Raw genomic sequence first — 19,042 nt, forward strand, 5'->3', positions numbered from 1 at the left:
ATCATTTTGATTTTTGTAACAGGTACCTTAAAATTTAATGGTATTAAACATATTTGAAAAATATTTGAAGTGACTTTCTACAAACATGTTTGCAATCTAATATACTTAATATTATAATATAAAGTATGCCCAAAATTAGTGAAATTATTGACTGAATATGAAATTTTAACGCTAAAATGTTGGCCGTAGATTTTATATGAAATTATTTATCACCAACGAAAGCATTCCCCAAAAGAAAAAATAATGAATAATCCTTCCGCATTGCGATCCATAAATCAGCTGAGCATTTTATAAATTACGGCTTTAGCGAATACCTCCACAACGCATAAAAGCACGTGGCTGCCATTATTGTCCATTGCCAAAACTCCGAGACAAATTATCTATGATGACACCAAATTGGCGATGGTCGATAAATAATCCATGACGCGGCAAATAACAATGGCCGCCGATCGACCGCACAGCTGATCGGGACGATTTTATTTGTTTTTTCTATCGTCATTTTGGCAATGTGGATTTCGTTTCTCGCGTGAAAACTGGCAGCGATACGCGAATTGAACGGAAATCATTATTGCCCGTGCCAGATTATTTTTTCTACCGCCCCAAGCGAGAAAGCATAATGATAGTATTACATTCATAAATGAAAGTTCAGGCAAAAACATTGCTAGGCAATTTGCTTGCATGCAAGTTTTTTGGCACAAATGTAATTTTTGAGTGAGCCGCTCACCCAATTCTCTTTATTCAGGACAATCTTCCTATTAAGTCTTACAAATTAACTTATAAGAGTATGACAGAAAAATATTACAATAAAACTTTTTCTATTACTAATTAATAATATTATATAGGTGCATTACTTGAAATAATATCGTTATCTAATGTCATTTAGGTACGTATAATGAAATTAAGTAAAATTACTTTTTACACGGATTGAAACCTAGTTATTTTGGTTATTATACTATCACCATCGGCACTAAATCCCAATATTGGCATTATTCACAACCAGGAAACATCTCCACTTCTTTCTATCTACTGAAAACTCCAATCAACGTTTTGGTTTCAGCGATTCTTTACGATTCAGCGATTCCCAGAAAGTCCAACATCCACAGTCTAAAACATTTCACATTCTATATGTACATTAATAACTAAATCAAGACAATTATGTGGAATAAAAACTATTTTAAATTGTATTTTTTTTATTTAAAATTAAAAAAATGTCTCTATGATTAATATGAATGTAATAAATGATGTATTTTACTCGTAGACGGATAAAATCGTTTTTTTTTATTAATTTAAGTAATTATTTCTAAATTTATAACTATTTCAGCAAAATGATATAACGCATTTAATTTTAATATAGGTTATTATATAATTATTGTAAACTAGAATTGATCAGTTCCAATGTTTTCATACATTTAAATGGTAGTTCAATTATTTACTAGTTGTAGCATGAAAGGTGGTTTAAATCTAGTTGAATACTCGGCCTGCATATACTGTTGAGTAACGAACCTGAGTCACTGCGACATGTCGCATTTACACGTGGTTATCGTGCAGCTATGTATATTAAAGTAATCATGACGTCAAGATACTTATTTATTTACTTTGAGATAGTTTTGAAAATGGTACGATTGCGAAGATTGCATACTAAGGGAATACAAAACTATGAAACAAATTTTGCCAGTTGCGCAAGAACGTCACGTGATCCATAAAGTCATAATACCACTTAATTAATGTAATGTTTATGGGCTGTAAAACGCTATATTTGTTTTTGAAGTGAAACATTTTTACTTGCAGAAATCGTCATGAAAAACGTACGATTCTCATACATTGACAGAAAATTCCGACAACTATAATGTCGGGGATTCCCGACGAAACATAATTTGCCGTGCTTGTTCGTCAGTAAAACTAAATATTAATATGTAATATAATTTTTGTGTCGACTATTAAATTTGCCGACACAATTATAGTGAAATCAGTGATCAAAAAAGTAACGTGAAAAATACGTTAAAAGAGGTCGTTATCTTCTTTACTTACAAAGAATACAATTCTACCAATGTACAAAATAAAAAAAAATCTGGATTTACAAATTAACATGTTAAGGACGTTTTAAATTACCTATCGTTTTTATTTAACGAATTATAATCATTCGTGAAATATTAAAAAAAATAGTTAGTTTAAAATTATTAGCAAGTTCAAGTAAGTTACAACAAAAAATCTTGGAGTGATCCACGACGTCGGTTAGTAATTAAAGTAATATCTATTTTGATTTAAAATACAAAAGCCGATTGCCAATAGTAGTTCAATTTTGAAAGCGCTTCACTGAATATTAAAAACCATTAGTTTAAATTTGTCGCAATTAAGTATGACTTCTTTAGCATATTGGTATATGTGCGTGGGCGCGATACCCGAGAGATGCAGGTTCGATTCCTGCGTGGTGTCATATTTTTTTCAAAAAGATTTTTCTATTGGTTATAATATATATTTTCTCGTGTCTAAGTGTTTTCAAAATGATGTAGATATGTTCAATGTTATGAACGTTCTAGAATTTCTATTAAATACTCTAAAACATTAATTGTATTCAAATATCTTTCGGCCCCTAAAAGATGACATTTTACAATTATGAATTCTCAAAGCTCTTTGATAAGCCTAACGTTGTCAGATACGTTTGGATAAAGAAACATAGGCAAAATGACGCACGTATATGAATATTTTTGATGCATAAAAGAATCTATGGTAAATTTAGGCACGATATAATATCTACATATCAATTGGTAAAAGAAATAATCGCGTAGAAGTGTTTGCAAGATGCATTTCTCCAATCCATAAAAGTGCATTTAATTTACTTCGATTCAGTTCCGCATGACGCAATCAAACATGCAAGTCACAAATTCGCGACTCTCCTCTCCAAGGGGTGTGATCGAAATGCAAAGGACTATTGTGGGATTCCCCCAGCAGTATTAAGTCAATTGCATTCGATCCGATGCACTGTCGAATGCATCGGAATGTCAGACACTGTGTGATGCAGTTATATGTCATTGTACGTTGATGTAATTTGTAGCCATGTAATTATTTTCCATAATGTAGCGCTTACGGGATTCTAGATTAACTAGGAAACATCCATTTGAGACATTCAATGAATACATGATCAAAAAAATCAAAACCCTTTTCACTTATTTATAAAAATAACCACAATATTGGTTCAGTCTTATAACTATGTTCTATATAAACGTGTATTTGATAGTGATATCTACTAACCTATATAAGTATTGAAAAATCTTTATAATATTAACTTGTAATAGTACATATAATTTTTTTATCGCCTTAGAAGTTTAAAAAAAAATTGAATTTAGAGTTCGTGAGATAGTCCGAATTAGTCATTCAAATTAATTTCAAATTCAATATATATATATATATATTTTTTTTTTTTTTTTACATACGGTGAACATTACAAATTACAAATTCAAGACGTTCACAACATGACATTTAAAAACAAAGAAATAGTATTAAACAGCGAAAAGAAGAAATAAATATATAATAACAGTATGAAAAGTAAAATAAAAGGTACAAAAATTATAATAATTACAAGATAAAAAGAACTTTATATATATAGAAATACCTACTAGAATACTGAAATATCATTTTGACATTTCATATTGATTTCCATATAGTAACGCACGTATATATTAATAATTTAGTTTCTAGGACCCCCTTCCCTTAGCAACCAATAATAGTGTTTTACTTTTTACGAATATTTTCCGAAATAACTTTTCATACAAAATAGAATTAACTGAAAATGAATTCAATTCTGCTTAAAGATGGCCAAAAGAATTAAAAGAATGCATTTTCATCGTGTTCTGATATATTCTAAAAGTTTCAAATGTCTAGCTAGTTGGGAAGTTAGTTAAACAAGATTTGTATTGGACAAACAAGAAAAAAATTGTACTGGAAAAAACAAGAATACGAGCTAATAAAAAGCGGTAAAAAATATATATATAAATTATAAAGCAGGGAAGCACACCGATTAATAAGCATTTATATTTGTCAGTTAGAGTTTGATGATGTTTAACACAATATATTGGCAAATAAAAAAACCTTTGACCATGAGCATTGATTTTGAATTTATGTCGTAGTATATTCATTGAAACGAAACAATAAACAAAACTTCAATGCAAATTAGTATGAATATTGTTTTTATAAGTAAAATGTATTGCGTGCGCTAATTCAGAATTAGTCTAGTTTAGTAAACACAGGTTAGGTTAGGCCAAACATATCGAAACCGCGACCTAAATTTTAACGAGCGAACCTCGCAAATATTTATTACAACAACACACCAATTTAGAACAAAACACAAAGCGTATACTGTACCCTATATTAAGTGCAAAACTTCGGTTGTATAATTTATTATACCTAACCTGAGTACTATAATCATGGTATGACTCAAACTTGTGATTAAATTTGTTCTTAAACAGCCCAATTCCCTAATTATTACATTATATCACACTATTTTTATTCAACGAATAATTCACAAGATTTAAGAATGTTAAATACTTGAAAAAACACCCCGCAGGATCGAACCTGCATCTCTCGGGTATCGCGCTCACTCACATAGTCCACTTTACTAAATGAGTCATACTTAATTACGATTTTTTTTTTAACTATTAGCCTTTTTAATAATCACTAAAAAAACTTTCTATTGGTTATAATTAGGGAATCCAATCCCGAGCCAAAATTCTGATCCCGGGATTTCGGGATTACAATTTGACAATCCCGGGATCCCGGGACTGGTCCCGGGATTGGGATTTTTTTCCATTGTTAATATAAAATTTTTATATTTACAAATAACATTGATAAAATCGGTCAAAAATAAATCTAGTATAATTTATACTATTTAAGACATTTATTGTTAATATTGTATACGTTAAATCTTGGAAATACACAAGTTTAATGGAGTAAATAATATTGTAATATAAATAATAATGTGAATTTAATATGAGATTGCTATTTATGATAGTAAAGACATAATGAATAGATCAGCGAGATTTAAAATAGTAAAGCAAATAATAATGGCGTACTTATGGCCTTTCCGCTTCATAAATCTAATTAGTCAGCCAAATATGAAACTGCCGTAAAACGTATGATATCATGGTGGAATTACTTTGTTAAAAGTGCGAAGCATTGTTTTTTTACCAATCTTTCTCATTTTTAATAATCTAAGTGAAAAAATAAAATGAATCGGCAACCTACACATCAAACTTCATTCAAACTCAGTTTATTTCTAATGTAGTTATTTTGTATTAAAAGTATTTTTTCTGTTATATTTTCCATAAAAATTGATAAAAAAATCAATCCCGAAATCCCGGGATTATGTTTATCAATCCCGGGATTCATAGGTATCGAAAATAGCTCGGGATCCCGGGATCCCGGGATTCGGGATCCCGGGATTGGATTCCCTAGTTATAATATATTTTCTCAGTGTTTTCATAATTATGTATGTCCAATTAATTTTCTAGTTGAATTATGAGAGATAGAGCTGCCAGTATTACAGTCCTAGTAATGATATCTTGTTAATTGTGGTATTATTGCATATCTATACCTGCAAATATATATTAACTTATCAAATTAAACGTAGTTTGGATAGTCCCTATCGTACGAATTCGCGTGTTGTAAACAAAAACAAAACCACACAAGACGGTTACATGTAAATTGTACGTAAAACATTTCACCGTGGGACAGTTTGCCTTTTGGGACAGTTTTTCTTATCGGAGAGATAACACCGTGTGCTATACGGTCTCCAATTTTATTAGATTCAATATGAACATTAAATTAATTTCCATAGCTGATTTTGGCAAAATTCACGAATTCAAGAATGAAAACCTAATCTAACCTAACCTAAAAAATAATCCAGTATATCGGCTATTTCCAAATTTTGTTTGCTGCTGGCTTCCTGTAAAGTGTAAACCGACAATAACCGTGTTTTATTTAGACATGAATTTTATGTCAGTACTATATGACCCAAAGAGGTTGGACGGTCTTTAATATACGCCCATAAACATAGCCAGACTAGCTTTTTTGTCAGAACTTTTACAAATATTATTTTTTCGGGAAGATATATAATTTGGACTGAACTAGGCTTCATAAGCACAGTGGCGTCCCTAGAAAAAGTGCCGTCTTTAGGCAAATTAATAATGCCGCCCCTTGCGTTTTAGTTTCAAATTGTACGCAAATTTGTTAGGAACCTAACTAGGTATTTTGATATTTATTTTTGGCTATCTTAAATAGACAAATACAACAAAAGTCTTTTAATAACATGACATACACATTGTCTATTGAGGACAAGATTATTCAAACAACGATGTTTTGAGGTGCGTGAAGCTCACTGACAAGTTTTGATGTCTCCTTGTGAACATATTACTCGTATTATATGTGCGATAAACTGCCATTGAGTATTAGCTATACGGTATACTACAAAAATAGGATAGGCTACCGGAATTTTTATGCATCCATTGTTGTTTCAACTAAGACGTCGGCACTTTCTAATCGTCTGCTTAATGAAAAACCGCCACTGCTCTTAAAAGTTATAATATTAATTGTTTTCATTCCATCATTTACTGCCCTTTATAATGTGCCGCCCCTAAGAAACGCATGACCTGCCTACTTCCACGGTACCTCATTGAGCACAATGTAGCGGTTCCAGAAAGTGTTGAATTATAAATAGGTATTATACTATCGTATATCCCCTGCATCAAGAAAATTGTGACCTGCCTTTGATGTTATCCTTCAGTTACTTAATTAGTCAGTTTATTGCACAGCAAAACTAGTTTTTAGTATAAATATTTTATTGATTAAAACCGAATGATTGCATTGATGAAGGTAGATAATAAAGTTAGAAAGAAACTGCATTCAGAGGTTAAATAAAGGAATTTCTTTTAGCATGCCGTCCGCGTGTTGCGGGTTTAACGACTGTTGCCCGACCTTAACAAACGTTTTCTGCATACGGATTATGCAATTTATTTTAGTTATATATACACTTTACACATATGCTATATATGTCATTAAACATATGTAAATTTCATCAATTGCTACATAATATTATATAGGTATAAATTACAATATTTACTAAAACATAATATATTACATAACTATATAAATAGCTGTCAAACAAGTATACTGCTAATCATGTACCTAGATATAAATCGATCAAAGTGGTCCTGGTTTGCATTCAATTACTTAATTAATGTAATGTCTTTCCAGCAAGAATTGACACTATAATTAAATATTGATTTAAAATCTAAGCGTATGATTAACTTTCTACACAATATAATTATCATTTTTTGCGTATTGCATGAGTGATCAATATAAGTTGTAAAATTTTGTGTTTTTATTTAGAATTTATAAATATTATCACCCAATAACTTTTAATATTATGTAGGTATATCTGTCTTTAGGTATAGGGGTAGAAATAAAGAAAATCATTTACAGATTTGTAGTCAGATATAACATATTATGAATAGTTATAAATTATACTTAAGAGTAAAGTACATTTGAGATTAGTAAAAATATATGACATGTCAGTATTAATTACTATTAATTGCAGATAAGTTATAATTGCCTGAATAATATTTATACATTAATTGAGAAAAAATTACTTGTTAGAATATTAATTGCTGTATCTAGTAAGTATTTATTGATACATAGATTAGAATACTTGCCAAACTAGATCAATTGATTCTTCATTTGCGAAGAAAACTTGATCTTTATTTTTGCTACATTTTCTAGATAAGGAAAGTTTCATAAAATCACTGAATGTTGATAAAGGTTTCGAAAACAGCTGATTTCAACCATTTGGCATACTGTTTTATAATCGATAATGATTCGCGTCAAAGTATTGCAACGTTTTGTAAACACGCTAAGAATTACATACAATAATTTGGCAGTCATCTGCCAAGTAATAAAAATGTGACACGCGTATTAAAATTTACTGAAAAATTTTCGGTGAGTCAATAAAGACTGAAATAAAACATATTCACTCACCTTTTTCATAAAGCCAAATTACAAAACCTAACAAAAATAAAAATAATCACGTTGTTTGTCTTATTTTTTTCAAACGCTTGAAAGAAAATGGTTTAATTGAGCTTAAATAATATTTATATTCACAAATTATTACATAAAATAAAAGTATGTTGGCATGTGGTTATTTTCCAGAAATTTCAGTCTGTTGGCAGGCGAATTATATTTTTTTAAATTATTCAGTTGATGCTAATTAGAAGATGACAGATGGAACATGTCTTTCTCTTTTGATGCGTCAACTAAATATAATATTATTGTATTTCAAAATAAAGTTTTCACATGATATTGATGAATTATTATGTTTATTTCCTAAAGGCGAGCTTACACATAAACCAGTATCAAATCGAACAATGTCCTAAATATTGTCCTAAGATTTAAAAAATAAAAGAATATCAACCAATAAGTCTGTGGCCATTGGCGCAATACGGTATATTATGTGAATCTTATAATCCGCAAGACACCTCTGTTCGGATATTTGCAATCCACAATCATTTGGGATGCCAATTGGCCTCGTCCATTATCCTCATCCATATATTATTATGATAGTTTTGGTGTTCAAATACTTCTGCAGCTAAATGAACCGTGCTGCAAATACTCGCTATGATATTCGATTCAGAAGTATGTATACCATAGAATGAAAAATTCACCTAAACCGTGCACAGCTGTGGTTGATTGTCTTCGCAATGTCGAATTCCTTGAATTAGGAGGTATTTTTCAAAAGTGGCCAAGTAATTTTTCTTTAATTAGCAATGCTAGAGTGTTTGCCATTGCGTAAATTTTAGAATGTGCTAATATAATAATGTGATAATATAATCGTTTAAAATACCTAGATACTAAATATAGGAGTAATTTTTAATATTAGACAAATCCGTGCAGATTTATTTTCAAACAGCGTAAAATCCATTTCAATCAATCACGTCATCACAAAGATAGCACCATCTTAGAGATTGTCATAAATTATTATGAAGTCAATCAGAGAGTGAGTATTTTTTTTGTTGTTGCTAGTAGTTTAGTAACTGTTTAGGAAAGAGGAATGTAAATATCGCATATTGTTTGTTACTCTGTCGAAAAGTGGATTTGACCAAATTTGAAAACTATCTTCTTAAATGTTCTTTAAATTACCTTCAATATATTGGTACAATTTGAGTGTAATACCCATGGCTTTTTAATGTATGTAAATATTATAATCTATTTATAATAATTCTATACTTCCAATACATAATAAGACTAGCAATCTCTCTTTTACCAAAATTCGCAAATACTAGGTACAAATTAAATTAAATATAATGTGTTTATCTTTATCAATAGTTTTGTGTTTAACGATAGTATATGCACCATAATAATATGATGGTGTTATTAATATTACCACAGTGTAGAAGTGAATAAAATGTTGGAGATTAAATCCATGCGATACGGATTTGAGTCAGACAACTGGATGATGGAAACCATCGTTTCTCTTCAAAATGAATAGGTATTCACATATATTTTTACAATGAATTTTAACAGATCAAATTAAAACTAACTAGTATTATGTGATATAATATATTGAATTCTCCATATATTTCTACAGTTGGGTTATTTTTCCAAGCATAGTAGATATTATTGTAAGTTTTCCGAAATTAATTGTAATTATTTCCGTTTGGAATATTATCTATAGTGGAACCGAAACAAACAAAAAAATGGTAAACCGCTGGCTTTGTCTAAGCTTGCTTCTTTATTTCGCGATATGTGAGACCACTTGGCAGTGTTGGCACACCACAAAATAAAACTGCACGTCTAGGAACAGGTACGAAGAGTATCTCCATTCACGCACCGAAACTACAGTTGGCAAGCCTTACTGGACAGGGTTGCCAAGATTAAAAAATAAATGCACAAAAGTCATAATGATGCCGAAAGAATATGGCGGTCGTTCAACTGAAAGGGACATTTTTACTGCAAGGGAAATGAAACTGAAATGTACAGCCATGCAATCGATGACATCAATACTTGTTATGAAATGTTTTGAAAAGTATGGCTAACGAAAATGATTTTAAAAGTAACAAAAAAATTACTAATTAATGATTCAAATTATTTTAAATATGTATCCACCTTCAGTAGTTCGGCATTTTGTTTTTTTTTTTTAATTTTGAATTGGGAAAATTTAAATTTTAAATGTAATTAAAATGCAACGAATTATGCACCATTACTTAATTAATAATTATTAAGCTAAATGAGTAATTATTGAATCACATGTCGTTGAATTAACATAAAAAGTGATTCAAAACCATCATTAATTAACTGATATAACACTAATCTTCTAATAGTAATAAGTAACTATGTGTAATGGAAAATAAAATAAAATAAGGAATCCGCATATTAAATAAATATCCGTTCAACTATATTTCAATTTTCACAATTTGTTCTTAAACCCAATGTTTAAACCGAATCTTGAAATTCTCTACACCACAGCAGATATATTGAGTAAGTATTTATATGGAGGTGGTGGATGAATACATTCCTGGGATCGAAATAAATAATATATTATTTGAATATAATCAGATTCGGATTCTTGCTAATACTACAATTTGGAACTTACGTATGCATGTGACAAATTAACTCTTAGTTAAGAGAAATCCAAAAAATATGAGAAGCACAATATGCCATAGAAGTTGCAGACTAGGCCTAACGCGGAAAGAGCTCAAATCAAACCAATTATTGATAAAGAGGCAAACAAGAGTAAGCAATGGGATAGAGGCCAACAAACTGATGAAAATGGTTGGGCCAATGGGCTTGATATGTCATCATACAGTAGTATCCGAGGGGCACTAAACAATCACAGAGCTGCCCTAAAACCTACTGGATTGACGAACTCAAAAAGTATCTGTAGATATACATGACAGTGAAGAACTAAGGACCAAGAAGAGTAGGAGCTAGGAGAAGATTTCATCCAGCAGTGAATCGACCCCGGATGATGATGATATCAACAATAAAGTAAAATAATCCTGATAAAATGTCTACATAAAGATATATATTATTTGGAGGTAGCAAATATCCAAATTGGAACCTAGAGCCATTACATAGAGAGAATATTATATCTATAACGCTCTACTTTTATGTAAAAGTACGTTATTCATCAGGAAATTTTAAACTATCAATCATCTATGTGAAACACTGCGTAAATTAAATGGAACCAGTTTCAAGTTTATCATCGATTGACGTATGTTAGTTTACCCATTTCATTGTCTAAATACACAATAGATACGTTTTATATTATATACTTAAATAGTTTGGAATAATCTTGTATGTAGCTTAAATTTTATTTATATAGAGAACACTTAAAACATGTTTAATTTTAAAAAGTGCTCACCTATAAAGTTAATATTTTCGACATAACACTACAGACACTCCTAACCAAACTATAATTTACTATGATACACCAATAAACAAAAGAACGAGTTAAGAGATTAATATTATGATTATTTTTTTAGTACCTATTACATTATTTACGTGAATTAAATAGAATCCGTAGGTTGCTACAACTAACTATACACTCTACTCAAAACTTACGCAAATATTTTGAGTGATTTTAATATTTTTGGCAACCCTATTAAAATATCTGACCTATCTCAATAAAGCGTGACGTAATAACTTTATTGATCATGCAAAATTTGGCAAATCACCTTTTAATCAAGAATTTGTTAAAAAAATATATCGAGTCATAACACTGCCGATCTTCTGCCAAACATGTGATGTCTGGAATGTTAAAATTTTGGCAACCCTGCAGATTCATTTTGAATGCAATATGCATATTTAATTATTTGAGTTTTTCTTTTTTTCTGCATAAAAAAACATCGTGTAATTATAAATGTTAAGAATACAGTAGGTTGATAATACTGAATATTCACATACAGTACCCACTTATGTAAACAACTTGTAGATGATTTTCCCAGTTGAGTTGTGGTAAATATAAGGTACAGCAAATATTATATAGTAGTATCAATAACTGCTTGTTGGAGGGATTTGAATAAATACTTTTTATTTTTATATATATGATATTTTCAGAAGCAACGAATAGTTTAAAAATTATTATTTTTCTATTCCATAAGAATAGTGCTTAATTCTTCAATATTTTGTATTTTCAGTCATGAATGAAAGAAAAACTCAAGGATATCAAATTCAGACTATTCCTGTGGGTCTATTCTGTACTTATCGACCGCTAAAGTGATAAATATTTTCAATCTTAGGGTAGGTTTGTATCAAAGTATTAGCACTTATTGCAACAATTACAATACTTTAGTTGTAATTGTTACAATAAGCGCTACATTTTAACAGGACTTTTCTTGCTGCTGTTAAAATATAGCAGTTATTGCAACAACTACAAGTATTATAACCAACTTATTGTAATTGTTACAATAAGTGCTAATACTTTGATACAAACCTACCAAGAGTTTGATAATATCTATCACTTTATCACATTAGCGGTCGATAAGTATAGAATAGACCCACTGATGTCATTTATAATTCAAATCGGTTATACTGTTGCTTTAATTGAACTTAAAAAATATGTGGTAGCCATTTCTTAACGAAGTTTGAAATTCTTTAGACAGTATATTAAAAGGTATAATTCGCCAGAATGACACTTGGATCAGTAAATTGATTAAGAGCACTCGCTAAGTAAGATAAATAAGAGAATTCGAATATATGAAATTGTTCAGTTTAATTGAAATATTTTTTTGTATAGAAATTTATTAATTTTTCTTATTTATTACGGTGTGGCGCAAGTAGTTTTTTTCATACAATTTTTGGTTAGAATTACAGGCCAATGATTTCACACTCTTGATACCTATCACTAGTGTCGTTATGTTAAACAACAATAATTTAAAAAAAAAACATTATTTCTGACAATTTCATTTAATTATATAAATTAATAAACTATATTTTAATAAAGTTGTTTTATACTAGTCTATGCAAACGTTACGTCACAATTGTTTAGTATTAAGTGTTACCCAAATATTATGAGACCATCATCAGTAGCAAGTATTAATTAATACATTATTTTGCGGTTAAATTGTATGACAAACTTTCGATAACACCCAAAGCTCTCGGGGGAGGTTTGACACTGGGAAATGACTTCAGTTTTAATAAAGCAATCATTAGCAGTTAATTTTATCAGGACTTTACAGAGCTTAAATCCCATATAAATCATTATTTCTAAATGATATTGGTAAAAAGTATTAATCGATGCATTTAACCTTTTTTAAGGTTATGCCGTATTACATACTAAAATTACAGTCGCCCACCGTGGAACAGCGACATGTCTTAAGGCCCAATATATAATAATATACTTATATACAAAAATTTAACTGTTTTTATTTGATTAAATATTTGGAAAATGTTTAAGAGAAAGTATAAAGCCATTTTCATTTTGGGTTTTCATATTTTTTGTCAAGTTTTTTAAGCGACGTTAGTATAATAAACTTTTAACCTAAATTTTGCAAATTGCAAAAAAATTAAATTGCGTCGATTGTCGCATTGTTGAAGAAAGGGTACAAAATATTCTTTTCTATTTACATATCTAAATAAAATTAGAAACCTAATTTTTACATTTACGTAATAAGTGCTTTAGTTCGTCTCAACATATTTTCTTACTTGTTGTAGGTATTGTACATATTGCTGTATATATTGTACATAATAAGTATAGCAATATGACATCCAAAATCGATCCAACAATATCCAAATATCTTAAAACTCAATTACTTACATTAATATTAATAAATTGACTTACAACAAGTAATAACTGGGAGAACGAGTCTGGAATATTAATTTTGAGACTCGGATATTATTACAATCGATTGTTTTGTTAATAGGTAGTTATTGAATGTTTTTATAATTTCATAGCGAGAATTACAGGGCATTATTAAATATATATATATATATAATTTCATATTGTAATAATCATTGCACCTTTTCGGTTTTTGATGGCTTGAATAAATAAACTAGGTCTCACAACGAGTGTCAATATAAAAAGTATGCAAAAAACTAACGGCTAAGCGAGTGACCAAGACCAATACACTACATCCGCATACACTAAGTACATTATATATTATTCAGAGGTACTATTGTAAAGCTTAGCTTATTTTGATTGGCTCTACAAACCTACATGGATCTTGGCTACCTCACGAGAAGGTTTCGTAACAGATTTAAGTTTTTATGAGAAATGGATGTTAGTCACGTGCTAACCTATTAATTCGATCTATAATCTGGATCTAAACAGACATTGAGATAAACTGTAATTTTGCCAGACCAGGATTAGAACACAAGACCCACGTCTTTATAAGCCAACACTATAACGCTCGAACATTGAAGGCGTGATCGATTATAATATTAATTTAATCAAATAATGGTGTTTTGACCAATTCACAAAAAACGTGACAGCAATGTGAAAAAAATTCAAAAAATTTAATTCGTAAAGCCTTATTATGTGAGCAAAATACGTGTCGTGAAATATTTTTTATCTTAAATACTAATTAGTGATAAATAGATTTTATTAAGTTATTGAATAATATGATACAATTCTGTTTGATAACAATAGAGATGTCCATGATTAATCCATACAGTTACATTGTGAGAGATATTAGTTCATATAGCTAAGTATCAATTGTATCGAAACAGCGGATGTTTTGGCCAATCGATAGCCAATTTTCCGCATCTTGGCAACCCTACCAGCCGCGCTGACCTACGACAACCCAGCGGCGGCAAGTGCGTAGATGCCCTGGCCAAGAATTGTCACACATCCAGGAAACGGCGGGGAAATTTTGGAGCCGCTTTCATTTGGCATAGAGCATGGACGCAGGATGACTGCCAGGCGATTATTTCTTGGTTGGCAGAGCCAGATGAACGCACCGCGCGATGAGATGAGGTCAAGGGAAGCGATGTTTATATTGCTTACAGCGAAATAAAACAGGAAAAAAACGTTATAACTGAACGCCAGTGACTGTGCCAAAACAACTGCCCGTGAACTTACTCTACGCATTGTGTGTAATTATTGGACATGAGCACTGAGGAAAATAAGAGTGCTTTCCTATATATATATAAATAGACGATAATATCGATTTTACTTTCATATTTATAAGCAAACCTCTCTTTTTTACCAGGGATGGGCATACATGAGGTCAAGGAGAGCCACATTCTAGATTTTTATATATTATAATATAAAGAGCCACAAAGTTCAAATTTAATTAAATTAAAGGAAAATTATTAGTTATTAATTAAATAATTTAAAGGAAAACTCGCGAAAATACAAATATAATGGGGAAAGAAAATATCTATATTTTTATCAAGAGATATTGGGAGCTGAACTTAACTCAAAAAAGAGCCGCATTTGCTCACGTCTGTTCTATACCAACATTACAGTAACCTAAGTAAGTTTTCTTTATAGACATTTAGCATATAAAATATACGGGATTGTCTTCATATTTTTTACCCTACCTTCATTATTTAGGTGAAGTATATTTTTACGATTCGGTGCTTCCCAGAATCTCTATTTCTTATTTAACAAAATAATTTATGAATCATCGTGACAGAGACATTTTTGTAGGTGAACTCAAGTACACTTGAGTAAAAATTACAGATATATTATTATATTTTGCTGCGCTATGTGATATGTATGTTTTGGCATTACACTTACAGAATATGCCAGTATCACAAGACTTCGGCGAATACATAGTGTATTTAGTAAACTACTTTAAGAACGGCAGTTGGTTTGAAGAAAGGGCAGACCAGGTTGACATTCTCCTGGAGCATCTGTAGCACGCTGCATCTCCATATCAGAAAATACTGCACGTCCCGCACTATCAATCGTATCCGTCAAAATCACTGGAATCTGATTATACGCCCGAAACACCTCCGCGTGCTCGCAATTGACATGCGGTTTTAGTTGGTTGTAAATTAGGTACTAGTGGAAACATTTAAAAGTTCCATTGAAATGAATGTTGCTTTAACAAGTTAATAATAACTGCGATTTTTATTCAAAGAGTAAAAATCGCATTAAATGTCTATACCTACACAATTCGGAAAAATCTCCCGTTCAGAAAAATCTTTAAAAAATATCGTACTGGATGAGATTCGAACACGGATTCATAAACGTGTTACGTCGTAAATAGGTAGAGTTCAGGTGGCTAAATTGGTAAAGCAAATTGACTATAATCCAATAGATGCGAGAATAAAGAAGGTTACATCCTTAAATCCTATTCGTTTAATAAAAAAAAAATGTTTATTGGTATCGAATAGATAGTAAAAGAGTTTATCAACATATTTAAATTGGTAATGTGAATAGCGTATGTAATAGGCAATAATTTGTATGGGAAAAATTTCACGCAATATTGGAACATTTCTCTATTAAAATTGGAATAAAAACTCAGTTATATATGATTATTCTTTAAGCTAACTTTCAAGTATTAAATCAATTATAACTGTTTATACTTAGCAATTTTAACAATAAGAGTTAAAGAGATAATAATATAAGAGTGAAAACTTTATACGGTTAGATATTATGTATATTTTAATTAGAGCTAAAAATCATACATTACACAGATATAATATTATTTTTACAGTATAAATGGTAAAAAATCAATATTTTATATATTTATCTACGAGTCTACGACTAAAACGAGTACATAATAATATACTTTTTAAACTCAATTGTTAGTACTTACTTTTTTTCTACTGTTAATTTTTCATTTATTATTAAGTAAAAGTAGCTGGTTTCATTGGTTGACATTTTCAACTGCTGTTTATATACAGTTAATTGATAGAATAATTAAAAATAGTAAAAGCTTATCATATTTTATAATATATTATGTAATCACATAATTATTTATAACTTAATGTTGTTTATTTCACTACGATGGATTTCCATCAACGATTTAAAATGAAGAAAATTACTTATTTTTAAATTTAATCCACTGGTTTATTTAAATCAAAATTTAGACCTGTGTATGTAGGCTTGCTTAAACGCGTTGTTATTCGGCAATATAATGAATTGTTAGGTACCATGTAAACGACAATATTGAGGATGAAAGTTGAAAAATCAGTTATTTACATAATTTTAGATTATATAACATAACATAACATAACATAGAAGAGATTGCAAATTGAATATCTCATTTGACAAACATAGTGTAATATTCCTACCTACTTTTATCATATTATGATACCAGTAAATTAATATGTATATTATCAATATCAAGTAATGGATGTTACTGACTTTAAACTAACCCGGTTTTATTAGCGGAATAAGCTTAATTTGATAGTGAACGCGCATCTTAAAACTATGAAAATACCTGTGTAGATAACTGATATTGCAACTAACTCAAGCAATATAATAAAATATGTGTATAGGCGTGTTTGTATGACGATTTATTGATATGTTCGGTTGTGATTTGTCTATTTCAGGATGAGTTCCACCCTTTTATCGAAGCCCTGATGCCATTCGTGAAGTCTTTCTCCTATACGTGGTTCAACTTGCAAGCCGCTAAGAGAAAGTACTTCAAGAAACACGAAAAGCGGATGTCTCTGGAGGAAGAAAGGCATACCAAGTACGAACTTCAGGTAAAAAAGAAACTTTACTACTAAACCGTAAGTAAAAATTTACAGACATCTAAATCTAACGGAGGACAAGTGGTAGATCCTCAATTTTTAAAGCCGTCGTCATGGTTTCGAATCAATCATTTAAAAAAAATGATCCAAAGCAAGGACGGTATACTCACTAAAACTTGATTTATATAACCATCACATTTTTGGAGCCTCATACATATAAGCGAATGTACTGTAAATAGTATGTAGCATTTTTACTCAATATCAAGTTGATAGACCTAGTATTTTCAGTGATGCAATAAAATATCAAAAATTTTAATGAGCAATGGTTATGGTATGATCACAGCAGTAGCGAAGGGTGGAGGTAGACTGTTAAGTTCCGCCATAGATAGTGCACATTAAATTTTATTAGTCATACGTATTTGTTTTTATCGAACTAAGAATACAATTACAGATGGTGTTGGTTAGTTTTTTTTAAAATCAATTAAACCCTGCCTAAACAAACCAAACCATAATAGTTTTTGTATACTTTGGGCAATACAACAAAATTGTGCGCATTTTTTCATTCATACTTATTTGTTTTTGTTGGATTAAGAATACGTATTATTATTACACATATTGTTGGTTCATTTTTATCATAAATTCGCTGCCCTGCCTAAACCAAACTATAATAGATAAAAAAATATTATTCTATCTATAAAATATCCAAAGTTTTGTATGATTTAATTGGATAATTTTAGATATTTTATAGATACATGAGTATTTTTTTATTACTATCTATTATGGCTTGGAATTTTTAAATACTAACAAACAACATCTGTAAATTAATTTAGTTGCTTTTATTTTAAATACTTATCAACAAACATCTGTAAAGTGTAGTTTTATTTCAATGAACAACAAATACGTATGACTGACAAAGTTTAGTGTGCACTATTTATGGGAGATCTTAACAGCCTACCTCCACTCTTCGCCACTGAATCACAGATTCATGTTAAAACGAGGGTAAAACCTACAGTGAACGATACATGTATAATAAAAAATAATCCGACACGTATACGCATATTTTTTTAAGGAACCAAAAAAATGTTATTATTCTGTATTTTCAATTTTCCCACTTCTACTTTCCATATAATATGACAAAAATAGACCGAAAGCTTTTATTTCAGCTTATACGGTATTATCGAGCTTATAAAAATAATCCGCCCATTCCAAATATTATATTACTTCAAATTTATACACAATAACAAAAGTTCATCACATTGTCTAGATATGTAGATACTTATAAGAATTAAATCAGCGTCTATCTGTAATCGTTTAAGAAAAATATAATGAACAGTGACCGTGACATTGACCTTAAACCCCCGTAATTTATAAGTTACCTCATGTATTTGAACCAATGCCAATTATT

At 30.1% G+C, this 19,042-nt stretch overlaps 1 protein-coding gene across 1 annotated transcript in view; it reads left to right on the forward strand.

Annotated features, from left to right (window-relative positions):
• Nucleotides 1-19,042, forward strand: part of NfI (Nuclear factor I) — a 53,023-nt gene that overhangs the window by 19,195 nt on the left and 14,786 nt on the right. Inside the window, exon 2 of the mRNA XM_085954927.1 lies at nt 17,494-17,649. Coding sequence (XP_085811053.1) covers nt 17,494-17,649 — 156 coding nt within the window. The remainder of the gene's footprint in view (nt 1-17,493; nt 17,650-19,042) is intronic.

This window comes from Rhyacophila brunnea, unplaced genomic scaffold (genome assembly GCF_057557595.1).
Source record: "Rhyacophila brunnea isolate RB1 unplaced genomic scaffold, BYU_Rbru_1.0 scaffold_4, whole genome shotgun sequence".
Lineage (NCBI taxonomy): Eukaryota > Metazoa > Arthropoda > Insecta > Trichoptera > Rhyacophilidae > Rhyacophila > Rhyacophila brunnea.